Source organism: Neoarthrinium moseri (genome assembly GCF_022829205.1).
Source record: "Neoarthrinium moseri strain CBS 164.80 chromosome Unknown scaffold102_Wmoseri_CBS_16480, whole genome shotgun sequence".
In the NCBI taxonomy this organism is placed as follows: domain Eukaryota; kingdom Fungi; phylum Ascomycota; class Sordariomycetes; order Amphisphaeriales; family Apiosporaceae; genus Neoarthrinium; species Neoarthrinium moseri.
In genome coordinates this window covers 68,192-92,997 of record NW_026055216.1, presented here as the reverse complement: position 1 = coordinate 92,997, position 24,806 = coordinate 68,192, and the positions used below count along the sequence as shown (strand labels likewise).

The window sequence follows — 24,806 nt, the reverse complement described above, 5'->3', positions numbered from 1 at the left end:
AGGGCGTACGACCCCGCGCCCTCGGCCGCTTCGACGTTGCATTGGTGTCCGCGGTGCAATTATATACCGACTGCACCTCAACTCAATCTCTATAATGCAGAATCCTACCCCTCAAACCTCATAGAATCGTGCAATCTTCGAACCAGAAGAGAACTCCTGCAACAACGACGAAATAAGACCAGGAAACTCATGACTGTGTCGACCACGATGCTAGACTTGCTCAAGAACATGGGCTTCACGGACTGGGTCACCATGATCCTCGTCCCGGCTTTGCTCACGGTTTGTGTACCCAGATCACTGATGGCCGAGGGATAGCAGACTGAAGTTAAGATAGTTTGTTGTGAACCTCGTCTACAACTTATTTTTCCACCCCTTAGCCAAAGTTCCCGGGCCGTTCCTTGCCCGCGCCACTGGCATAGTCTCCTGGTATTATGCGCTCAGCGGCCGGCGACACCTCTGGATATGGCAGCAGTTCCAGATATACGGCTACCGAGTCCGCATACACCCCAACGCCGTGGTCTTCTGCGACCCCGAGTCGTATACCGACATCTACAGCACCAAGTCCAATGTGCGACGGAGCAAATTCTACACGGCATGGCGTCGTAATGACCGCGACAGAACCACACTCAACTCGATCGACGTTGCCGAGCACGCGCACAGGCGCAAGCTCCTTAACGTGTCTTTCACCGAAAAGTCGCTGCGGGCGGCCACCGGCTTTATCATCAAGCATGTGGACCGCTGGCACGCGCTCCTGGTAGATGAGAGTGGCTCGGACTGGTCTGCACCCGTGGATTTCGCCGAGACGGTAGATACGCTGGTCTTTGACATCATGGGAGACCTCTGTTTCGGTCGGTCATTTAATATCAAGGAACCTGGGGAGAATCCTTTGAAAGTCGTGCCCCATAACATTGCAAAGTATACTCAGTTTCAAAATCCGGTAAGCATTTATACCCTATCTTATGAATTCGACCATTCACAGGAGGTGTTCCCACTCACGGTTGTGTCCAGCTCGCCCGCTCCCCGTTTCTTGACTTTATAGTCTGGCTACAGCCTCGGGGTCTTGAACAAATTCTTGAAGTCGTTACCCCTCCTGCAGTGAAACAGTACTTCAAGTTTGTGCACGACAGCGTCACCGATCGCATTACCTTGCAGGCTGAGCAGGCTCAGAAGCCCGAGAGTGAGCGACGTCAAGATATGTTCTACTTCCTGTTCGAAGCTCGGGATCCGGACACAGGCCTCCCGGCTTACAAGGAGACCGACATCCGAGCCGAAGCCAACCTGCTTATCATCGCGGGCTCGGACACGACGGCAATCAGTCTGACTGGCATCATATTCTATCTTACTGGCAACCCGCGCCCATACGAAAAGCTCGTAAAAGAGATCCGGACCACATTTGCATCAGTGGAGGATATTGTACACGGACCGAAACTTCTAGGGTGCCAGTACCTCAAAGCCTGCATTGATGAGGGAATGCGTCTTACGCCGGTTGTACCCAGTGAGCTATCGCGTGAGGTGCTCCCGGGAGGCATCACAATCAAAGGGGAATACTACCCGCCGGGGACAATCGTCGGCTCCGCCAATTGGGCCAGCTCGCGCAACCCGGACGTCTACCCCGACGCGAACGTGTTCCGGCCTGAGCGCTGGATCGTCGACGAGGCGGCCGGCGTTACGAAGGCTGATGTGGCCCTGGTGCGGTCCAACTTCCACCCATTTGCCTCTGGGCCGGGCAACTGTGTCGGCAAGAACCTGGCCATGACCGAGCTTATGATCACCCTGGCCCGGACCCTGCACCGGATGGAAGTCAGGAGAGAGCCTGGGTCGACACAAGGCGCCGGCGCACCGGAGCTTGGATGGGGTGCCCGTGACGACAAGCAATTTCATCTGTACGATGCGTATATATCCCTTCGCCACGGACCTCGGGTGCAGTTCCGCAAGAGAACCGCCTGATACGTTTTTAGCCCACTCGCGGGGAGCACAACGCCATTGGCTGTGGTTGTATACGTCACAGTAGTTTTGATAAGACTTTGGTTGAAGATAAAGTTACGGGTCTGCGTGGTTTCTAGAAGTCGAGACGCCAAATTAGGAAGAGGTAGATAACAAGCGTAGTCAATGTGATGCACAAAGCCCTTCAGAATATCGCCTAGTTTACACACCCAATTCTCTTCAATCTCCCATGGCCTCTGTCTTCGTCGTTCCATCTTCAGTCGCCAGCGCCACATTTACTTTCTCAGGCCTCTGATGCGTGGGTTCTTCAATCTCTGCCTTCTGTCGCTTCCTCTCTTCAGCAACTCGTTTGATATTCAACCACTCCATAGAACAAGAGAATGGGAAGGCGAAACATGCTGCTGCAAGCGCGAGAATCAGCGGACTGCGAACAGCTTCAGAGTATGCAAGGCGGAGTTCATGGAGGATCTCCAAAGTAGGCGCAATCTTGCCCAGACCAGTAGCCCCAACGGCTATGACTTCGAAGGGGGACACAGCACTCGTATATGCCGGCACCGTTGTCGTAAGTTTGCTCAAGAGTAGGTTTTGGCCAATCCCCACGCCAATCGCCCTGCACGGAATAAGCATGGTGGGCGACACCTTTACATTGAATGGGAAGTACGAACCCGCCTAGTTGATAAGAGAACACTGCAATTGCTGCAACTGGTCAGTTTCAATATTCCAATTTTACTTTGGGGAGTTGCTGACCATTGCCTGTGGCGACATCGTTTGGCCTGTAAGCTGTGAGCGGCAACGCACAAATGGAGGGAGCCAGAGTATATACTCAAGAACAGCTTGCAACGCCGTATATGGAAGCTGTTGGGCCATCCCTATCCCTAATCCGTTTATGACCATATACGCGGCCCATTCCACAGTAGGAGTGGTTGTGTTGATCGTTATCAGAAGACCTGCACCAATGCTTGTAATCACAACACCAGCAATCATGTGTGGAACCTAGCTGAATAAGTTGAAGAGACTCTCCAAACATAGTATAAGAACTCACATAGTAACCCCATCGTGACACAACTGCCCCGGTGACCACCAATCCAGCAATTTGAGAGAGTACAAGAGCAATAAATCTCACGCCACTTTCCAGAGTGGATACACCCTGCGCAGATTGGAAATAGATAGGGAGGTAGTATGCGTACTGTAGGAATAGGCCTTATTAATACAGCTTCGGAAACGAGAGCGAAACCCCCGTGTCAAAGAGTTCGCTTACCGTTTGGCTTGACATTCCCAAAGAGAATAGGACCAATGCCCCCATGTATATAGAACGTTTTCGCAGTACTCGAAACGGAATGATAGCAAGATCAGCCTGTCTCCATTGCCAGAGACAGAAACAAAGCGAGAGCAGTCCGAAGCCTACAAAGAGACCTATGCATCTCGAATCCCCCCAAGGGTATGTTTGACCGCCCCACTGAAGTACGAGCAGTAAGCAACACACAGCACCGAGGAAGACCGTAGTGCCTACAGCATCTAGATGTTGCAATTTCTTGCTCAGAGTTAACCCTCGGTTATCTGAGTTGGTGGACTCTTCTATACGGACGAAGATCAAGATCGCAATGATGACGCAAGCCCCGATTGGGACATTACTGTATATTGGTTAGATTTTTGAGACACGCTTTGAGAGTGGAGTCTCACATCCAGAAACACCATCCTATGGTCAGTCAGCGATTTCGACAGTACGCCACGGAGTCTCGCTGCACTTACTCCAGCTGGCACGATCAGTGAGGGCACCACCGAGGATCGGCCCAACACAAACACTAATACCCAGGGAGCTCACAACCACTCCTTGGTACAGCGGTACCTTATCCAATTGAACAGCGAAACCGATGATAGCTAAAGCACCTTGCAGCAAGCCGGCCGCGCCGAATCCTAGAAACGCGCGTCCAAAGATAAGTACCGCTGACGATCGAGCTGATGCACAGATTACCGAGCCCACTACACTATGTCAGTCACAGCCGGTGTGTAGTCGGAAGCCTTGAATACATACCTTCGAACAATATCAGTGAAATCAAGTACGTCCGTTTCGCATCGAAATACTTGTAGAGATTGCCAAAGAAGGGTTGGAAAGCGGTTATGGTCAACAGATATGCTGAGCCGTACCAGGCAATGTCATTCAGTGACTGGAAGTCGGTTGTGATGCGAGGAATGGCGACTCCGATGATATTCATGTCCAGTCCAAGTAGAAATATGCCGAGACACAAGGAGGTAATCACCACGGCCAACCGCCATGACCGAAGATATGCATGTATCTGCGTAGAGTGGTCAAGTTCTTGCGCGTCTACAGCCATTTGAATGTGATCTTGGATCTCAGTTGCAGTCAGCAGCGGTAGTCAAACAATGATGCCCTCATGAAAATTGCACCGGCAGAGCTAACCATCGCGCAATTGAACTGGAGAAGTTGTAATATTGTTGCATCCAGCGCTTCTAACAAAAGGTGCTTTAAAGTGCACTTTGTTTGCGAAGGGGCACAGTTAGTCTGTGCGGAACGACGTGGGTCAACTGACTTGGCCAATGAGCTACTACTATGTCTCCCTTACTTGCTATGTAACCTGTTGGTTCCAGGGAGATTTGAGGTGCAGGATTTGAGGCGAGAGTGGCTCAATCCTTCCCTCCCCACCCCAACTAACATAGGCACGCAAGTAATTAATCTTTGCGGATGATCTCCGGGTTGTTTGTAACAAGCTGTCTAAGCCCCAACCGGACCAATTTATGCTTGTGGTAGAACTCGCAGTGCACCCAATACTGGCTCCCGCTATAAGGCTTTTAGCGAGCTACATTGTGATACAACAAGTTGGCCAGCCTGGATGCTGTGCGCAACTTGCATGGTTTCCACCATGCAGCAACACCACTGATTGAATACCAAATGGTCACATACGAGTGTGGCCAAGCGCACATTAATATCCAGTGGACTGGTGCTAATGCGATGCCAGTTCGAGAAACTAGCGACTACAGCTGGCTATATCTAAGGGAGAGAAGACCACTGAAAGAAGAGGAGTCGATACATTGGGGGCCAGAACACGGAACCTGGACTAGGTGGACATTTCCAAATCAGCTCATTGCGATTGAAAACACTTCGATTCATAGTAGCAGAGTTAAGAAGCAGAGGGGTCACTTGCCAGGGCTTGGCGATGTTCACCGCTTTGCTTACGTAGGTACATACGCATACTGCCTTCAACATTACATTATAACCTGGTCCATCACGCGAACCAACCAATAGGATACTCTGGAACTTTCTCTATCTAATGCATGTATCTGTAAAAGTGAATGGCAGTGTTATGAGCGTGACACTGTCCAACGTCGCACCTGGTATTATGTCCCTGCTCTTTATCCTTGAAAGACCAACAACCAACCTCACTTATCCGGCAGTCTTTCCTCTTAATTCTTGTTAATCCATCTCATCACTTGTGTCTTATTTCTTCATAAGCTCAAACACAGCAACGCAGAAGTGTCCTTGTCTAGACCTACCTTCGCTAGAAATCATGACTACGGCTCCAGAGTCCCGCGATGCCTGGTACTACCCCCCTGATGTTGCTCACGACCTCGATGGTGACACCCATCTTGCTGAAGCGCAGAAGAAGGAGATCATTGCCTGCGCGTATGAATATACACGCTGCGTGATACCCCATTACACGAACTGGAAGCGATATGTCGGCTTCGTCCGCTGTATGATTATAGGTATCATTGCCGAGTGTAGGGGCGACCTAATAGACGAAAATGGAGGGGATAACATATTCGGTTACTCGCTTGATGGTGTGCTGGCGGAGCTCTTTGAGGGCACCCCAGGCCATGCCCTTATGGCTCGAGAGTACAAGTCATTTCTGATTCCCGCGGCGGATAAGTCTAGCCAGCGACGAAACGGCGAGTTATTCCGGCGCTATGTCAATGCGCTCGCCTCTTCACCTCGCACTTGGTTTCGTATGCGCGATTGTGATGCCCTTTCGCGCTTCACTATTTTCTCGGCCCTAGCCTGTAACGATATAGATACCGTGCCGACGGACGACGAGTGCGAGCTGCTGAGCGAGGTTGGCATTTATTTGTACGACGCCGTAGCCTTCTACAAGCACCGAAGCGAGGGCGAGACAAACAATACCTTTGCCTATGTGCCGTGGGATATGCGCATCGAGAGCTTCCGCGTTGCCCGCGAGATACTGTGGGCGTTGGACGCATACTATGTCCGTCGCCCCGAAGGACCTATCTTGATAAACTTCGTGCGCATCGTCGGTGGGCCTGTGCATATGATGATGCGTCGCTACCGTTTCGTCGAGGAGGAGTGTACCATCGGTAGGGTTGAGACGGATGATATTATCGAGCTGGCCCGCCGCAAGGTCAAGCTTTGGAATCGTGTCGACGTGGCAACACCGCTGCTTGAAAATGAGAAGAGTGTTCTTAGTGAGACGCCCGGGGTTGAGCGCTATAGGAATTTGCTGGCGCGCGGCGAGGAGTGGATGTTCCCTGGACTTCCAGAATACCTTGAGCGCGGCGGACAATGTGAACGTTGTGTTCATCGCTCCTCTTATGGGTCCGAGATCAGACATACTTTCGGTGGGGTACGCTTATGCCAAGAGTGCAGTGAGACGTTCCGCGCGTAGTAAGTCGATTTAGTAAAGTTTGCTGGTGTAGAAAATCACTAATTTGAGACAGTGTTGGCAAGCTGCCTGAAAGAGTTCGAGCTGTCTACCCTGAAATCATCCTCAAAACACCATCGCAGCAGATCATCAACAAGAGGGATACCAATACAAGCCCACATGGTATATAATGGGCAATCACGACGAAAAAAGTGGTTGTGGCGCTCTCAGCACTCGGTAAAGGTGTGACACAGTCTTTAACATTGCTGTGGCTTTGAATTCATACACAGGAGCTGTAGCCCTTTATAATTCAAAATCTCCACTGCCATTTTCCAGAGTACTCTCCTTTATCCCAAGCATGCCCTGGAGTCTTATGAAACAGACACAAAGCTCTTTTGCATAGCCAGATCCACATCTCCTAGCCATCGATCTCTGGGATGAACTGATCCAGCGATGGAAATATTTTTACATTCGAATGCATCAAATATGCTTGCACGACCACAAGCACCTCATTATTGTTACTCTCGAACATTGAACCTATAATTCTCAGGCCTCCTCTATTCGGTATGATTAAGCTTTGATACTGCAGCGGACTTTGAATGGCAGATCAACGGAATTTGACATCGTTCAATGCACGACTGTAGTACACACTTCATCCACAGAGAGCATATTTTCAAGACTAGAAGATAGAACTTGAACTTCGCAAATCTGCCGATTGGCCGCAATATCGTGCGCTCCAGTCAAATGGAGCTATCTCTTCCTCCAAACCAAAGGCGCCCTATCCGGGTGCAACATCTGCAATAGAAGGACTTGTGCGGAGTCCGTCTCAATCAAGTGCAAAACTCTCTTCCGTGCATCCTCCAAGATCTCTCCACTCTGTACGACTGGATCGACCTTCCATTTTCGAATCAGGCCTGCGATGGTAGCTACTGACTCAACCTGAGAGAACTTCTTTCCCGGACACGAACGGTCGCCCTCAGACCAGGCAATGAAGGTCCCACGTTGCGGCGGAATAATCTCTTCCTGGCTCATGTCATTTGTAGCTGCCGGTAGGTCAGAACTCTTGATCCAGCGAGCTGGGTGCCAGTTTAGAGAGTCTGAGCCCCAGTATGCTGGGTGGGTGTGCAAGGCCGCATAGCTAGGGATGACCATGGTGTTTGCGGGAACTGTGATCGTTTGTTCGCCAATCTCTAGTGACTGAACCCTGTCGCCGGTCCATTTAGCTACAGGTACAGGCGTATATAGTCGTACAGTTTCCATGAGAACAGATAGGCAACGTTTCAACCGCGGAAAGTCCACCTCGTAATTCCACTCTTCGACCGGTCGGTCGCCAAAAACAAGGTCTACCTCTTCGAAAACCCAATCCTGGACTGAAGGGTTGACAGCCAAGTACATAATGGCGAAAGTGAGTGTGTGAGTCGTGGTATCGTGGCCGGCAAAATTGAACACGAACATGTTTCCAAATATTTCTGATTCGGTAAGCCCGTTCGAAGTCTTTGCTTCTGAAGCAGACTCTCGTACTAGCGATGCCATCAAAGTACGGTCTCTGGATTTGGCGTCAGAGAAATAGTTTTTTTCGGTTTCATAAAGCTCTGTCAAGTAAGCTTGGAATGATTGACAGGCTTCATGAACTCGTCGCAACCTCAGGGGCAGCCACGGATTGGAAAGAAACTTGGTACCCAATGCCATAATGAGCACACAGTTATCCAAAACGATTTGGAGCGACTCTTTATAATTCGTAGCCAGTTCATTAGCCGACTTCTCATCGTGACCCTGGAATTCGAATGACCTGCCAAATCCGGCCCGAGACAGCACATGGAGTGAAAGTGTCCTGGTATCGTCTGCAGTGCTTTTCACAGCAGACTTCGATGCCCAGTAGTCACCCATCGCAGTTGCCTGAGACAGAGCTTCGGCCCAGACAATCGCGTTGTTCTGCTCATTAAAGCACGTTGCCGTGATCTTTCGTTGCTTCTTCCATTGTGCGCCATCAACCTGGAGAAACGGAGTTAGTGATTGAAGCAAGACATATTTGAAACATACCGTAGACAGGTTGGGCCCAAAAATATTTAGAAGTGCTGTCTAAGTCAGTAAATCGTCGCATAATATCAGCACCTGCTTAGTCCCAAGAAAAAGGGTAGGTACCAAATATTTCGAGCGGTCGTGGGAAATCGCTCCTTCGTCGGAATATCTCAAGTATGCTACGTGGATTACAGATGTATAGCCAGTTCTTCCCCGGGGTTACCTGCATGTAGACGTCCCCCATCTCGAGATGCGATCGACACTTGTCCTCAATTTCCCAGCCTCGCCAGTTGTACCTGGTGAAATTGCTACGACCAAAGGGCAGCAATTTGAAAAAGGAGATAACAGCTTTGTCCACTATCATCCAGAATGGATTGCCATGACTGATGGGTAAAATCCGTATCGGGATACCAACTTTGCGAGCAGTCAGATAGTTTTGCAGCAGGCAAGTCCATGAGTATAATGCCCAAGCTACGACCAACGATACAGCGGACCAAGATAAAAGTCCAACCAGAGTCATGATGCTGCTGAGTAGGCAAAAATGATACAATTCCTGTGGAGTTCTAGCGGGAGGAATAGAGGGCTCACAACCGGGAATTGGGTTGAGGCTAAAGCAATGCGGCTCGAAAAACCCAGAAGACATGAGAACGGGGGGCAGGTGGGCATTGGTGGCTGGAGGGAGCCCGGCGGAAACCGCGAGAAACGTTGGCAGGCTGAACCAACATGTGGATGAAACCCTGCCTGTGAAAGTGTTGGTCGGGACTGCAGATATTGTTACTTTGTCGTCGATATTGCAGGGCACCCACACACATTGGCAATGTCAATTGCCTCATTAACCGAATACGTGTGACAGGACCATTTCAATGGACCTTTGTTGTTATTCTGGGATCCGCATTATGTATGGATCGTGACTTGCATTGGTACTGTAGCCCTGAAGAAGCCCGGTGTCCGAGACGGTCTGAAAGAATTGCGGCACGGACCCTTAGTACCCAGTAACATTCTGAGCACCCCTGTACCTCAGTTCAAAGTTGACAAACTGACAACAATCTTTCATTTGATTAAGCTCATAAATGACCACAAGCAGATGCATTCACCAATGCCATGCCAATCATGCGTATGACTGGTTACGTTATGACCCTACCAAAGGATTAATCCAGCAAAACCAGGGGCGACATGAATGCTGATCTAGAAGTCAGCGAGTACACACTTTGAATGCGTAGTGTTCAGACATGGGCCCACAGACTGATGGACAAGTGGACTTATACGAACGTCCTCGGCGTACTTAAGTTATCTATATGTATATCTTTCAGCCACATAAACGCGATCTTTCAATTGATATATCATATTGGGAGTAACGGGCTGTATTAATGAAAGCTATTGCACCGTGGATCTCTTGCTGGAACCATTGGAAAGCTCCCATGAAAGTCCTTAGGCAAGCTCGCTAGCTTCGACTACAGTGAAGCATATATTATAAACAAAGGTGAAAAAAAGAAAAGTAGTGTGAAAAAATTTGGTAATGCATTTCTCCTTCACCGTGATCCCTCACATTGTTTTATGACAGGCTTTTTGATGAATCAAACGGTATAATGATATCTATGAACGTGCGACCCTGTATGTACTACCGGCGGTCGTTGAGATCGGACCAGTGTAAGAAATACCATTAACTGAAAAGGTACTACCACTGGCAACACGCAAGGCTAGTTGCCCTCCATTGTTGGACGTAATATTGGCACTACTGAGCCCACCACTGGACCAACTGATGTCCACCACAAAGCCTCCGCGAGCTACGAGTCCGGTAACCGATCCTGTGGGGATGGCTGGTGGCAAGGCCGGCAACAAATGGACGACATTATGACTTTGAAGTAACATTTCAGCGATTCCCGAGGTGAACCCGAAGTTTCCATCAATCTGGAAAGAGGTGCCGGGACCATTATCGGTATTCCATAGATTGGGCGAAGGATACTTTTGAATGAACGCGACTGCATTATTCCAAACCGAGGTACCGTCGAGCAGACGAGCATATAGGTTCATCACCCAGGTCCGGCCCCAGCCAGTGCTGCCAGCACCGTTCGACATACGATGATCCAGGAGTTTCTTGGCGGCTGCGGAGTTTGTGGACGAGTTCAACGGTGTAAAGCCCGACCCGGGGAACAGAGCCCAGATTGGAGACATATGGCGATGACCGGGCTCAGCTTCGCCGTATTCCTGGCGCCATTCGAGTATTTGGCCGTAGGATCCCGTTGACGGTGGCCTGATCTTGGACAAATAGCCTTGAGCTTGAGTCAAGTCTGAGCCTGTTATTCCCAAAATCTGGCAAGTCTGAATAACAGCCAGGAATAGTTCCGTAAGCAGTGAGTTGTCCATTTGGGGGCTGATGTCAATGCCCTCTCCCTTTCCTGCCGTGGACATCCCTGATGGAACGATGAAGGTGTTTTCGGGGGACAAAGATGGCCCAGTAGTCATGTAGCCGTTCCAGTTGAAAAGATAGCAATAGTAGAAGTTCGCGGCACTCTGAAGGACGGGCCAAGCACGTGTCTGTAGGAACGTACGGTTTCCGGTGAAACGGTAGTGTTCCATATAGTGCAGTGCCATCCAAGCACCACCCATGGGCCACATCATGTACGGAGTTCCGTAATCAGTCGGTGCTGCATCTCCCCACAGATCGAGGTTGTGATGCAAGACAAATCCATTGTTTGTACATCCGTACATTACCTGGGCCATAGCCTGCCCCCGACCTTTGGCAAGATCGATCAGATCAAAGAGCGGTTTATGTGTTTCTTGCAGATTTGTAACTTCTGCGGGCCAGTAATTCATTTCTATATTGATGTTGATCTAAATAATAGGTTAGCTGTGTCATCTGGCAACATGCAGTCGAGCAGACTCACTGTGTATTTGCTTCCCCATGCCGGGCCGAAGTCTTTGTTCCAGATGGCTTGCAGATTCGCTGGGAGGGAAAGACTGCCGGTGTCCCGAGATGATGCAATCAAACAATGACGCCCGAAGTTGAACAGCAAAGTGGCAAGTTGTGGATCAGCATTCGGATTATTTTTATAATTGCTAAGCCGCGTTGGGGTGTTAGAGTTTCCAGCCGTACCTGAAGATCCCAGGTTAAGTTTGACCCTTCCGCTAAGGCCGGTGTTGTCAGTGATGGCAGCGCTTCGGACTGCATCATAACCTGCGGAGACCGCTGCGTTAAGCTTGCGATTAAGCTCGGCTTCCGCAGCACTCTGGGATGAGTACCGGTAGGTAGTTTCTGCGTTGAGAAATACGTCTACAGTTGTCGCTCCGGTTACCCTGATAGAAGAACCAGAAACACTCACAGAGCCAGAACTCGTGACAATCCGGGCAGTAGATGAAAATGCGATAGCACCGGAGCTTTGGCCACTGTTGCCACTAAGGTGCACTTCGTAAATGCCACTCGAAGATGAAGCGGTGTTGGAGAGTGTATATTGACTTCTGGACATCGAGAGCGTGACATCCAACTTCCCGGCAGTCTGTGCTTTGAATCGCATAGCAAGAACTCCATGAGGGTAACTGGCCACATACTCGCGCCTGACTATCTTGTCATTACACTCATAGTCGACTTGATTTTTGTTTCAGACGATCGACTTACGTATAGTTCACATTGTTGTAGACATAGCTCACGAATGCTGTACCTTGGTATGTGTCAAGATAACGGAAGTAGTTTGTCCTTCCAGTCGCATGGCCAAAGGAGATGGTCATGTCGCCAAGGGGGTTGTACGCCCTCGGAGACGTAGGGTTGCCGGCCATATTTGACAAGACGCTCGAGCCAGCCGCGGTGATCTGTCCACTGGTGAGCTGATTGCGAATTGAACTGAGTGCATTCTTCGAGTTGCGGTTGGCACGATCCTGCCATGGTCCACTCCAGATCGAATTCTCGTTGATAGAGACCTTCTCATCTATTGTTCCGTAAATAGCAGCAGCTAGTCGGCCATTTCCGACAGGTAGAGTAGATGCATAGTCGGAACCAGCATCAGAAGTATACCACGCAAATCGTGACGCGTCCCATTGAGCTCGACAGGGCGAGAACAACACGAATGCGACAACCGTAGTCAGCTTAACGAACCACATGGTGTTTAACATGGATATTGTCGCACAACTTCAATATTGTGACCGATCTACGGAGTCTTCAGTTCGCAAGCTTCGGCATGGGAACCAGCTCGTGGGAATTGGATCGACTATATATCAAACAGAAACAACCCTATTGGCTCGCGTATCTAAATTCATTGATTCTTTCGAGGACGTAATAGAGTTGCAAGATTGCCGTTCAACCATAGAGATCTCGCTTAACTTCCCTGCCATTACTGCTAAGTTTCTGGAAGCGCTTCCGCCCGATTCGTGGGAATTTCATCGTGTCGCAATGAGTGCGACCCGCTAATGGTTACATTGAATCGAACGCTAGTGCTACCTTTTCTGTCGAGTTTACGGGGATGAGCCTCACATTCTAGGAGCTTTTCAGACATATATCAAGCCATCGGAGCACGGCGGCGAGCTTCTTGGTTCGGAACGGAGCGAACTATCCCTTGGTGGCAATGAAGGCAGCCTATAAATGCTATCACAAGATACACGATTGGCCCAACGCCGCTGTAGTTGTCGATTGACACGCCCGGCCACCATCCTAGGTAACATGGTCACAGTACTCTCAAAGTTGATCGCCTTTGCGAGCCTCGTGGCTTGTGGCGGCGCTCAAACGGCCATCACAATCGACGCCTCCACGAGTTACCAGACCATTGACGGATTTGGCTTCTCTCAAGCCTTCGGACGCGCCAACGAGTTCAAGAATGCCCCGTCGGCGACCCAGAAGAAAGCCCTTGATTACCTGTTCAGCACCAGCACCGGGGCTGGATTCTCCATTATTCGCAATCGCATAGGGTCCGGTGGCTCAGGAGACAGCATCCTGCCCACCAGTCCAGGGTCCCCTTCCAACACCCCAAAATACGTCTGGGATGGCAATGATTCGGGTCAATTCTGGTTTACGCAACAGGCAATAAGCTATGGTGTGAAGACCATCTATGCCGATGCATGGAGTGCGCCCGGGTTCATGAAGACGAGCGGAAGTGATTCAACGGTTGGGTTCGTCTGCTTCCCCTATGTCGTGTCTATGAGAGATCGTCTGCTAAGACCGGCGTAATAGCTACCTATGCGGCACAACTGGACATAGTTGCAGCACAGGCGACTGGAAACAGGCGTATGCTAACTTCTTGGTACAATATGTGAAATACTATGCCGCACAGGGTATTACAGTAACGCATGTCGGCCCTCTGAACGAACCGGACTGGACTGTGTCGTATTCTCAAATGCAAATCAGCTCCGATGCCCATGAGGCAATTGAGTTCATTCCTGTCTTGTACAATGCTGTCAAGAGTGCCGGCTTGTCTACTAAGATTGTCTGCTGTGACTTCTTAGGCTGGGGAAACGCTGCCACATACACTTCTAAGCTGGTCAGTGGAGGCTCGACACAGTACTTGGGCATCATTTCATCCCACGCGTACTCGGGTGACGCCACGACTCCGATAACGTCTACCAATCTGCCCAAATGGAACACAGAGGCTGGCCCCGGAAGCGCCTTCACCACGACGTGGTACGGCAGTGGCGCGGATAACGAAGGCTTCACGTGGGCTAATAAGCTTGCAAATGCTATGGTCAAGGCTCAACTGTCTGCATATCTTTTCTGGGAAGGCTTCGAGATCCAGGAGACACAGTCAGGCTCGCATCTTGTTGACGCCACTGACGGAACTAACCCCGTCCCTTCTGGCATTTTCTGGGCCTTTGCCATGTGGTCCCGTCACATCCGGCCTGGTGCGGTGCGGATCGGCACGTCAGGCAGTTTGAGCAGCACCACAATTGGTGCTTTCAAGAATAAAGATGGGAGCGTTGTTGTGGTGTTCACCAACGCCGGTACCAGTGCACAAAGTGCAGCGATGGCGTTTTCGGGCTTTACCCCGACTGCGGCCAGTGCTTGGCAAACAAATCAGGGGAGCACATTTGCCAGTACAACGGCTAGTCTGTCCGGAGGGAAGGTCACAGTCAGTGTGCCTGCGCGTGGTGTAGTGACGGTGAAGCTGACGGGTGGTGCATCATCGGGGACGACCACTCTAATCACGACCTCCAGTGCAACGACCGCGGTCACTACTAGCACTTCAGTCCGACCTACCACGACGTCTGGGGGTGGAGATAGCTGCTCTGTCGCGAAATATGGCCAGTGTGGCGGCAGTGGGTACTCTGGTTGCACGACGTGTACCAATGGGAGCACTTGCACGTACAGTAATGATTATTACTCTCAGTGCCTGTAAGGTGGAAGTTGAGTTTTGAACGGGTGCACATGAGGCGAGTAGCGGGCATTGTATCCTGTTGCATCACATATTTTAAATCACACCGCGATGTGCTATATTACGGCAAATATAGTATACTCAATCTATCCAGGTGCATGGTGTAGCACCATCCCGCTGAAAGCAGCGTCCGAGATGCCCTAGTTACATCAGTGAACGGTACGATCCAGGCTATGCGCTTTCTCTATATAGAGGTGCCAAGATTTCATGCAGCTGTGTCTCGCTTATCCCAGAATGCTTGCCGAGAGGTGTTAAGCCGGTCTGTTAGCTAATCGGGGGAATCAACAGCACCAAGTGCCGTTTTGTATCTGCCGAGAGGGTGCAAGTGAGTCAAGTTCCAACGTGGGGACTGTGGTCATTGTGCTTCAGTGGTATGCGCCGGGATATTCATCCCAGGGGTATCCACGAATTGGGCAGGCGAATAACCAAAGCCCGCATCCTCCTCGAAAAACTCAAAGCGGACTTGAGGATAAAGTGTCACAAGGATTCACGAGATTCAACTTACCATTCCGTAGATACTATGCATGATCTGCATATTGAATCATGGAGCTTACCCAATACCACGGGTGACCCCAAGTCGATCGAACAGTGCCAAGATGAGACCAGACCCACCCGCACACTCTCACGGCTCCTACCTGCCCAGAGGTTGGCGGAAACCTACAAACGCCTTACCGCTCGAGTTTTCGAGCCCACCCACGATTCAGTTACTATTGGTGCGGTACGAGAATGTGAAGTAAGGTCTACTTAGCGGCGAGCCGATATTGCAGGGAAGCGTCCTCAGTAGTCAGGACGGAAGGGTGGGGCGATGATTCACGCCAATGATACTGTGTGCCCGGCCCTTGAAGCTCCGTGGTCTTTTCCTTGATTCCTGCCATTCGGCCAATGAGCTTGTTTCGCGATTGGCGCCGACCACCACTATTTGGTGCCTTGTTGCGCTCAACTAGTACAACGATGATACGAGTATCGTGGACCACCATAGAGAGGATAATACCCAGAATAGACTGCACTGTCCTGGGGGCAAGACGAATGAATTTCAGCTAAGAATTATCATAGTCTCAGCTGAAGTGAGATTTGGGTGACAGACATGGAGGTCAATAACGGGCTGTCGTTCTTCTCCTTGAACTGAGCCCATGAAGATACATCTGATGACACCACTGCCAATCGGCCGGATTCATTATTTCGAGCTTTGCGCTTCGGACTGGGGAGGAGTAAGACTGACAGCAGAGTATTCGAGAGGACGTTTAACTGAATCGTCTCTTCGTGTTTCGTCAACGGGGATAACTCGTGCTTCTGTTTCATTATACCGGCGTTGAGAATCGCAATGTTCAGACGTGGAAGTGTCTTTGCACGCTCCGCAAAAGCTGTTGTCGAGTCGTATGATTGTAGGTCCAATTTCCGGACTTCGATAGCACCATCATCGAGGCGTCGACCAGAGGATAGCCTGGCGCAGGCGTGCTGGCCTTTCTGCTCGTCGCGCACCGCGAGAATGAGCTTCGTCAACTTGAGGTCCAGCAGTTGACGGGCGCACTCTGTCACGATGGCCGTCTTGTCTTGGAGGCCCACAACGTGTATTGTCCCCCTGCCTGTGAGTGCAATGAAAACGCGATGCCTGATAGAAACGGACTGCGCACCTTTGAGTAGACAGCATCGGGCAGTTTGACAGCCTTGCAGCAAGCCGAGCACGCTGTGAATGGTTCCTATGCGATTCCACTTGCTTTGCTAAGATATTGGAAGACCAGACTTCAGGCTCTAACAAGTAGCGGTCGTCCGTATTTCATTGTTATGATTGCTTTCGTCATGTCGCTTTGTTTCCATATGGATTCGTCTGGTTATCCCAAGAATGTCTAAAATATGGAGACAAAGATAGCATGATGGTATTATGACACGAGACTTTGACTAATCTACTGGTTGAGCACCGCTATGGAAGGGTAGCTCATTATATTCTATACAGCTCGTCACACCTACATCACTTCGCTGAGAAAAGCAGACCGCATGTCATGGTCCCAAAGGTGACATCTCACATCAATCAGAGCATATCCGAAGGAAAAGTCTTATAGGAGTCATGCGATTATGCCATCAGACGAGCTTGGAGGCTCACCTTTGACTGAGGCAAAACTTCGCAAAGCCCTTTTCGAACTGGCAGAGGATGTTAGTGATCCGGATGAGCACCCATTTGGTTTAGACACAGAGCCTGTCAGCTCGTTGTACGAGAGCATTGGGGAATATCGCAAGGGCGGCCATCACCCTATAGATATCGGAGATATTCTAAACGATCGGTACCAAGTCTTCAATAAGCTAGGCGATGGGGGCTATGGCATTGTATGGCTATGCTTCGATCAGAAAACGGATCTATGGCGCGCAGTCAAGATACTCAGAGCCGACCAGTCCAATCCAGAAAGCCAGGAACTAAAATTTTGGAATGAATTCGCCGCGGAGGATCAGCCTGCTTTTGCACCACCCATTGAGTACTTTTGGGTCGATGGACCCAATGGTCGTCATCTCTGCTTTGTCTTCGTTTTATCGGGACCGCATCTTCAGCAGGTTCAGGGAACAGCTGACTTGGAATCAATGAAGAAAGCATTTCGTCGTGCGACAGAGGCACTCAGTTATCTTCATAACAAAGGATTCTGCCATAGCGATTTCACTATTTCAAATATCCTCCATAAGATCCATGGCCTCGACACCATGAGCAAGGGCGACATGATGGAAACCATTGGTCCGCCCAAAAGGGACGCTTTTGAAGTGGTTAGTGGCTGCAAACCAACTCGAAGGCAACCGAAGCATCTGATCTGGCGACTGGACTGTAGAGCATTCCGTCCGTTCATCGTTCCTGGTGAAGTAGTCGTGGTGGACTTCGGAGGCGCTTTCAGGGTGTCAGATCCGCCAGAGACATTCATCGGGATCCCGATCAATAATATGGCGCCAGAGTTGTTCTTTGGTATGGCGCCTAGTCCAGCTAGCGACATGTGGGCCCTTGCTTGCAACATTATGGCTTTATATGGAGCACCTTACTTTGGGAAAGAAGAAAATGACGTATTAGATCAGAATTTTCGATGCAATACGAGCGGCAGTGTGCTAGACGATATGGAGCGCTGCCTGGGCGCTCTGCCTTCAAAGTTCAGAGACGCATATGATGAGAGCCATCAAGGGTTCCAACCAGCAGCACGGGATCCCGGTGGCAGGCTGATGTGGTGTCTTGGCAACAGAGACCCAAAGGCTTTGAGAAGATGGCGAAGGGCAGAAGCCAGGAGAACAGGTTGCGATGATCCGTTCGAGGGCCGGTTACTGGAAAGCCTCGGACGCTTCAACATCTCTGGCTCTGAGTTTCACAATCTACTGGATCTGCTTAGGAACATGCTGAAAATGGACCCGGATGATAGGTATGATGCCCCACGGGTTCTAGGGCATCCCTTCTTTTCTTCGTTAGACGAGGGAAACCGGTCTCCATTTTCCACAGTGGCTTCAAGTGCATTCTTGAGCGAGACATCGTCATCCCGAGCGTTGGCTGCATCTCCCAAGTCAACAATTAAGCCTGAGAACTTGAGAGCGACACCGAGACCACGCAAACCTGTGCTACCGGAAGTGTCTTCTAAGAGAGGGCGTGGGATGCATTATATGCATTTGGGTGTTCCAAACACACCAGACTGTAAGCAGTTTACTGAGGGAATGAGGGAAACTTTGGACGGCAAGGAGAATCCGCAGCTAGAGTCCCCGCGTCGTGTGGCTTATAAAAGTGTTTCAACTCAGACAAGTCTACCGGACGGGGCCAAACTACAGATACCGGTGCAAGTTACAGTATCACCCACGATGCATACAAGACGTATGGTTGGTCTTAGGGACATTTACGTGCTCATCATCGGGTCCTTGTTCACTTCGCTGTTTTGGGCTATCTGCATTATACTTTTCCTTCTCCAAAACATGGGCATTGAATCACTCAGAGGAGTTTACACGTGGAAATTGAGTATTCATCTTCTTACCCAGCAATCTTCGCCGTTAGTCATCTCATCGCATTGAATGGTTCTTGGAAATCAAACAAATAAAGAGCGAGCGACTACCATCCGGACGACGGATGAAAGCATTCCGGATTACGCTTTGGACTTGTATGGACAGGAACGCCCATCTCGTTACACAGGACCCTGACCCTGGAATCCAGTTGAGATTTCGACATCTCCATACGCGCAGACACACAGTAAGAGCACGAATTTGGATGTACCAGCTTCTCGAAATCCGACGGCCACAGAACTCGAAACCATGGTGGCCTATTGATAATAGTAAATATCAGTTATTATATTCATTCTATCATCAGAATAGTGACCGGGTACAATAGAATGGCAGACGCTGATATCGATATTTACACATAATGAAGTATGCACAAAGCTAATCCTTATTACGCTTTGAGCTCATGGGCGGCTCGGATTACTATATTGCGAATTTATCGACAGTTCATTAAAGTAGTTCACAAAAATTTTATCACGATATGTGAAGATGCTCAATGTTTCCACAGCAGATTATCCAGGAAGCAAGTACTCTCCTCAACGCCCTCTTCCCACAGTGGGGCCAGGCTAGCCACGAACTCCTATCCAGACACCACCAGATCTTTCACACAACTGCACCATTTGCAAGTCCACCCCGTTCAGATCTCAGCGGGTTTATTTACTGGAAAGAGCAGCTCTTTGAACTACACGAAGAGATCCGCCTTGCCCATGCCGAGACCTGGCGGCAACTGTGGCTCGACAGACGCAACCCCCACTAGTATTACACTTTCTGGATTGCCCTAGTAGTACCTGTAATATCTATCGTACCGTGTATAGCATCGGTAATACAGGCCTGGGCATCAGTCAAAGGATTACATCTGCAGCTGGCGTCACAAGGCGTGATATGTTACGTAGTAAATTGGCCGTGGTGGGAGAAGTCATGGACGGCTCACAACAATTTCATCTATAGATGTAGCATACTGTTGGACCGTACATATCTTGCAAGTCATATGCAGCCTACGCTTGATCATGAAGTTGACGTTAGTGAGTCGATTATATCATAACTTAAGATCTACTACAACTAGCCATAAAGTCTTCTCCGCTATGGCCAACGTGGCCGGCCCCTTCAATTCCAACTCAGCCAGATTGGTTCTAAGAATACCAAGCTGGGCTTCCGCGCTCTCGTCCTTACCTGAGGCCACCAGCTGCAAAAAGCGGTCCGTGGACATCCCGACCAGCTGACTAAGCTCGCTGGTGTCCATGAGCTGCGCCTGCAGGTTGCGAGCATTGAACCAATCCTTGTTCGCGACCGCCGTGTACGCCACCGCTCTCTCCCGAGCCGTCTGCGGCTTGCGGGCTACGGCGCTGGCAGTGGACGCCGGGAGGCTGGTGATGGCACCCACGGCACCGAACGCAGTCGCCACGGGTAAGCTGATGGCGCCGCCGATGACGCCAAAGGCTGCCCCAATAATGTTTCCCTTCTTGGCGTTGCCAGCGATCTCGCGGCCAATAGACTTGGCGTGCGTTGCGACATTCTTGCCGAAGCGCTTCGGGACATTGCCAACGTGTCGGCCGATATCCGCGGCGTGGCTGATGGCACGGTCCGAGACCTTTGCCGTCAGGAAGGCCGACAAGGTGTCCAGGAACGACCCCCAACTCTGGTCGGGGATCCCATGCCTCAAGAGCGAAGGCGAGTATGCTGGAAGGAACGGTGCCGCCGCATCGGGCCAAAGCTGTGGAATAGCGATGGGCTTTGGAATGGGAGCGGACGAAGACTCTGTATAGGCCGGAGCTGGGACGTCTGTGGGAAAGTCGAAAGGGTCCGCCACAGTGGGACCCTGCGCCGAGGCCCCGGTCTGCCCAGCGTTCCGTAAGGCTGAAGTTGAGGGCATGGGTGCTGAAGGGCCCTCGCCGAATTCATTATACGGCGGCGGCACTTCATCTTCAGCAGCTTTGGCCACAGGAGGCCCAGTGTTGATCTTCTCTCCGTCTGCCATGGCGCGTGGATGCGTGTATACGTAAGATGAAGGAAGTTTGTGAACAGGGAGTCGCTAGCTTTTGAAGTGCGAGGCTTGAGGTTCAGGCGGATCCTGTCCGAATGCGAAGGCGGCGCAGCCGCTAGTGCATGTCAGATCCGCAGACTTGTTTCTGACGAACGCAGGAGTGTCGTCTGGGTTTTGACTTCTTTCAGAAGACTGTCAGCTTCTACGAATTTATAGCGGAAGGTGGCATTTGATTAGTACAATATTACCATTCTAGTCGATACCACTGCTGGAACTCGACCAAACTATTATGCTAATGGAAGCCTTTGGTGCTGCATTGCAACAATCTAACGTATAGCTCCGAGACATCCCGGAACTTTGTCGCCGAAAACGCCTTCATGATAGGGTGCTGTTAGGAGCGCATTCTCAATCAATTTTAACTATATCAAGTGTTGGGCCATGTTCTACGAGCAAAGGGTCGACCAGGATTTCCCCCAAGGCCCCAAAGGTCTCAACCATTCGACGTGGCCCCACACCATCAACGAATTTTCGAGCACCACTTAGACAGTGACACAAGCATAAGAAACGCTGGATATTCTAACATTGAAACAAAAACCTGGGTATAAGACGTATGAAGCTACTTGTAACTACTCGATCACAGTTCTGACGGAGGTGGCGCATCACCATCTCCCGGCCTCCGATCTCCGGGAGGTCTGCCGGGACCGCCATCCCAGTATCTCTCCCCCGTCTCCGTCCCGTTAGAGCACTGGGGATTGTTATATTCCTCGACGGTTCCCATGGGCCACATGGGGATCACGCAGACCTCATCGATGGCACATGGCGGACAGCGCTTGAAGCGAGCCCAGTTCAGAGACTGCATGAGCGCCCTCAGCACACTGACAGATGCCGCCAGCGACGACTGATCAGGCGCCGGGTCGGTCACAACGAGACTGCGCACGCGGAACAGCGTTGTGCATATCTCTCGCGTGACCGTCTCGAAGGCCGTGCGGATCAGTACGTCTGCCTCCGTGACGGGAGACACTGACCGGAGATAGAAATTCGAGCAGCGGCTGATACCCAGTTCCAAGCTGTCGCCCTTGTCGGACCCATCGACGAAAAGGGTTAGTAAAAAGTTGACTTCTCGTGCCATGGCTCCAATGTCCTGCACAGCTTCCGCCATGTACTTGACTCGGTCTGCATAACGTGACACAATCAAGTCAGAAACATCCTGCCAATCGATTACCCGAGAAGCGTGGTCGCGCCTGGCATGGATCACACTTTCTAGGTAGCTCTTTATCTCGGCCAACTGAGGCTGCTCGGCAGAGCGCAGCCTAGGCAGATCCTGCCGTTTTGGGTTCGGGTTGGTCAAGTTCACCGGGAAGAAGAACGCGGAGACCATGGACGAATAGTCGATGGCAGTCCGGGAGGACCCGATGCCGTTGTATCGTTCGGAAACGCCCCGGAAGTACTCTAGGTTGCCGAACCCACCGGGTCGCCCAAGGATCTCGTCTGGCCGCTGCAGTACTTGGACCTCCCGTAGGCCGTCGGAGAAGTCACACTTGATGATCTCGAAGCCGGCCTCCATGCGAACCACGCCCTGGAGATCCCACTCCTTACAAAGCTGGCACAGATCCCGGGCGCGTTGTTGCTCGTCCATTGGGCCTCCGCCTCTAGGTCTCTCAGGGGGCTGTCCGTCTGGCCGGCGTCGGGGCCTTGGTGTGCTGTCCGTGCCATTCTCAGGTGATTTGCCCCTGAGCAAGTAGTCTTGGGAGTCCAAGGTGCCCATAGACGTTTTCCCCGCGCCCATGCCGTCAATGTAGAGAAACTTCAATGGTCGAGTGGTCTCGTACACATGGAGATAGCCATGCACTTCTGCCCCATCTACCATCTCGGTTCCGTGCCATGGGGAGCCCATAACTTCCTGTGGTCCGCCGTCAGGACCATCCCCGGGCGGGCCACGGCCCGGCGGACCCCCAGGGCCACGACGGCCACGGGCAAAGTTCTCGGCATGCTCGATCTCGTAGGCCAGCCAGTCCGGCTGAGATGGCGGATCCGGACTGCTACTGCCATGATGCAATAACACGCCTTGGGGCACCGTCGCTAGGAAGAAGGACATTCCATTGTGGTGCAGAGACGAGCCCCATTGGCGCATCGCATTGTGAACTGCATTGAAAATCTCCGGGCCTCGGCGGCGCGCAAGCTCCTTGCTTGGCCTGAAATCGGAACCCGCGCTCGGCTCGACCGCGGCGAGGGTGAGCGACGCGGCGGCCAGGGGGCAGCACAGCCAGGTGCGTAGGCGCATGGTCATTCGTTTACGTCGGCAAAGTACACGGCAAAGCCACCTGCACCGACATACTTCTTTGATAGAGATGGCAAGTCATTAATAGAGAAATATAAATTCCATGAACATCTGAGCTCGGCAGATGAGGACGAGCTCTTATTGCGTAAGACCCCTGAAACGCGTCGTCAGCTGCCCCACTCGGCGCCGTTCATCGCTGGTCTAACTCCGGAAACCGAGTCCTATCCTCGGAGGAGGAGAGCCGGCGGCCCCGTGAGTCTACTGTCCATGGCTGTTGAAGATAGGGTTTATCATGGCGATGACGCGAAAGCGGCAGGATCACCCATACACTCCTTGAAGGAAGACTTTGGCAAGTATAACGGGATCTCGTCCAGTTACACGGCCACACATATACTGCACCTTCCTTTATTGAGTCTTTGTGGTGCTTCATCCACCTATTTGCGACGTTTAGCAGGAAGCAATCTTCTCTCATAATAATGGTCGACGTTTCGAAAGACTGCTATAGGATTATTCTGGCCTAGCCAGTATATAGATGAAAACAGTCACTCGGCAGGTATAGACCAAGGTAGTTGACACATCTGTCCGCAATTGCCATCGTGCGCTTTTAACCAAGCCCAAGTTGAGATGGTGCGCTCATTCATAGATGAGAAATCGGGTTTTGGATACATCACGACTGTGTCTTTAAGGCGAGAGTAAGGCAGGTGTACATGGCCGACTTTGATGTAGAATCGGGGTCATCGTGCCTGGGTTATAGGTTGTTATGCCCATTCTTCCACCGGTGCTGAAGGGACGAGAAGTACATTGTGTGCAGTACGCGCTATTGCATCTGAACAGGAGAGCACTGTTGAGGTTAGAGATCTTCTCTCGGCCTATCCGCGGTCGGAGCGGGGTTGCTACATAAGATGACGCAAATCACGAATGTACAGACAGCGCGTATATGAATACGGACATTTGTGGGCAATTCACGAACTGATTCTCCTAGTGGCGGGGGATAGGTGTCAGGAGCCTCGCGATTCGTATTGGCCTTTGTTCCTTGTATTACCGCTCGCATATCATCGGAACCAGGGCCACCCAAAGTCCCTCAATTGAAACTATGAGACATGGCATGCCGAATACTCAATCCAGGACACTCTAATAAGGTTCTGTTGGTTCACAGTGCCGGAATAGGGATATGTGTAGTCATTTTTTCAAGGTTCTTTTTTTCTGACGGTATCTCAAGTAGTTACATCCGCCTACCGAGCTCCGCAACCCATTGTTCACCCATAGACATGACATTCGTAAGTCCCATTGTACGTTTCCGGGCAGAAAAGCCCTTCTTCGCGTCGTGCAAGATTGTCCCTTCCCCTCACTTCCAACTCCGTGTCTGTCGATACATCCCAAAACAGCCCGTGGATGGCCCCAACTTCAGTTGAATCAAGCCTCGGGGTGGAGATTTGCAGGTCGACAAGTTCTGTCCAAGGGGCCGCTAGGCGCCCACCTGGTACTATAACAGACGAGGAAGGGACATGCGCGTCGTGACGGGATGCGTAGTAACAAAAAAAGACAATAATGGAAGGGCAGGTTGTTCGTGATGCTGCTGAAGAATATTTGGTGAAAAGGGGGTAGTCAGAAGCAGAAATAGAAAAGAA

General features: G+C 50.9%; 11 protein-coding genes across 11 annotated transcripts; 4 read left to right on the top strand and 7 right to left on the bottom strand.

Moving 5' to 3' along the window:
- Positions 1-207: 207 nt before the first annotated feature.
- Positions 208-1,947, top strand: JN550_013066 (uncharacterized protein; the record flags this gene model as incomplete). Its single annotated transcript, XM_049311612.1, has 3 exons — positions 208-279; positions 335-937; positions 1,009-1,947. 3 exons carry the CDS (start codon positions 208-210, stop codon positions 1,945-1,947), a joined length of 1,614 nt encoding a protein of 537 aa, XP_049164993.1.
- Positions 1,948-2,163: 216 nt separating this feature from the next.
- JN550_013065 (uncharacterized protein) lies at positions 2,164-2,571 on the bottom strand (the record flags this gene model as incomplete). Its single annotated transcript, XM_049311611.1, has 1 exon — positions 2,164-2,571. The coding sequence occupies one exon, from the start codon at positions 2,569-2,571 to the stop codon at positions 2,164-2,166; it is 408 nt and encodes a 135-aa protein (XP_049164992.1).
- A 1,049-nt stretch (positions 2,572-3,620) lies between these two features.
- Positions 3,621-4,277, bottom strand: JN550_013064 (uncharacterized protein; the record flags this gene model as incomplete). Its single annotated transcript, XM_049311610.1, has 3 exons — positions 3,621-3,640; positions 3,694-3,924; positions 3,977-4,277. 3 exons carry the CDS (start codon positions 4,275-4,277, stop codon positions 3,621-3,623), a joined length of 552 nt encoding a protein of 183 aa, XP_049164991.1.
- A 1,191-nt stretch (positions 4,278-5,468) lies between these two features.
- JN550_013063 (uncharacterized protein) lies at positions 5,469-6,745 on the top strand (the record flags this gene model as incomplete). The annotated part of the gene is made up of 2 exons (XM_049311609.1): positions 5,469-6,577; positions 6,631-6,745. 2 exons carry the CDS (start codon positions 5,469-5,471, stop codon positions 6,743-6,745), a joined length of 1,224 nt encoding a protein of 407 aa, XP_049164990.1.
- Positions 6,746-7,304: 559 nt separating this feature from the next.
- Positions 7,305-9,093, bottom strand: JN550_013062 (uncharacterized protein; the record flags this gene model as incomplete). Its single annotated transcript, XM_049311608.1, has 2 exons — positions 7,305-8,546; positions 8,797-9,093. 2 exons carry the CDS (start codon positions 9,091-9,093, stop codon positions 7,305-7,307), a joined length of 1,539 nt encoding a protein of 512 aa, XP_049164989.1.
- Positions 9,094-10,166: 1,073 nt separating this feature from the next.
- Positions 10,167-12,665, bottom strand: JN550_013061 (uncharacterized protein; the record flags this gene model as incomplete). The annotated part of the gene is made up of 3 exons (XM_049311607.1): positions 10,167-11,405; positions 11,459-12,125; positions 12,187-12,665. The coding sequence occupies 3 exons, from the start codon at positions 12,663-12,665 to the stop codon at positions 10,167-10,169; spliced, it is 2,385 nt and encodes a 794-aa protein (XP_049164988.1).
- Positions 12,666-13,221: 556 nt separating this feature from the next.
- Positions 13,222-14,887, top strand: JN550_013060 (uncharacterized protein; the record flags this gene model as incomplete). Its single annotated transcript, XM_049311606.1, has 2 exons — positions 13,222-13,667; positions 13,729-14,887. The coding sequence occupies 2 exons, from the start codon at positions 13,222-13,224 to the stop codon at positions 14,885-14,887; spliced, it is 1,605 nt and encodes a 534-aa protein (XP_049164987.1).
- A 776-nt stretch (positions 14,888-15,663) lies between these two features.
- JN550_013059 (uncharacterized protein) lies at positions 15,664-16,571 on the bottom strand (the record flags this gene model as incomplete). The annotated part of the gene is made up of 3 exons (XM_049311604.1): positions 15,664-15,934; positions 16,008-16,502; positions 16,555-16,571. The coding sequence occupies 3 exons, from the start codon at positions 16,569-16,571 to the stop codon at positions 15,664-15,666; spliced, it is 783 nt and encodes a 260-aa protein (XP_049164986.1).
- Positions 16,572-16,993: 422 nt separating this feature from the next.
- On the top strand, positions 16,994-18,453 carry JN550_013058 (uncharacterized protein; the record flags this gene model as incomplete). Its single annotated transcript, XM_049311603.1, has 2 exons — positions 16,994-18,303; positions 18,381-18,453. The coding sequence occupies 2 exons, from the start codon at positions 16,994-16,996 to the stop codon at positions 18,451-18,453; spliced, it is 1,383 nt and encodes a 460-aa protein (XP_049164985.1).
- A 1,502-nt stretch (positions 18,454-19,955) lies between these two features.
- Positions 19,956-20,894, bottom strand: JN550_013057 (uncharacterized protein; the record flags this gene model as incomplete). Its single annotated transcript, XM_049311602.1, has 1 exon — positions 19,956-20,894. One exon carries the CDS (start codon positions 20,892-20,894, stop codon positions 19,956-19,958), a length of 939 nt encoding a protein of 312 aa, XP_049164984.1.
- Positions 20,895-21,534: 640 nt separating this feature from the next.
- JN550_013056 (uncharacterized protein) lies at positions 21,535-23,181 on the bottom strand (the record flags this gene model as incomplete). Its single annotated transcript, XM_049311601.1, has 1 exon — positions 21,535-23,181. The coding sequence occupies one exon, from the start codon at positions 23,179-23,181 to the stop codon at positions 21,535-21,537; it is 1,647 nt and encodes a 548-aa protein (XP_049164983.1).
- Between the last annotated feature and the right edge of the window lie 1,625 nt (positions 23,182-24,806).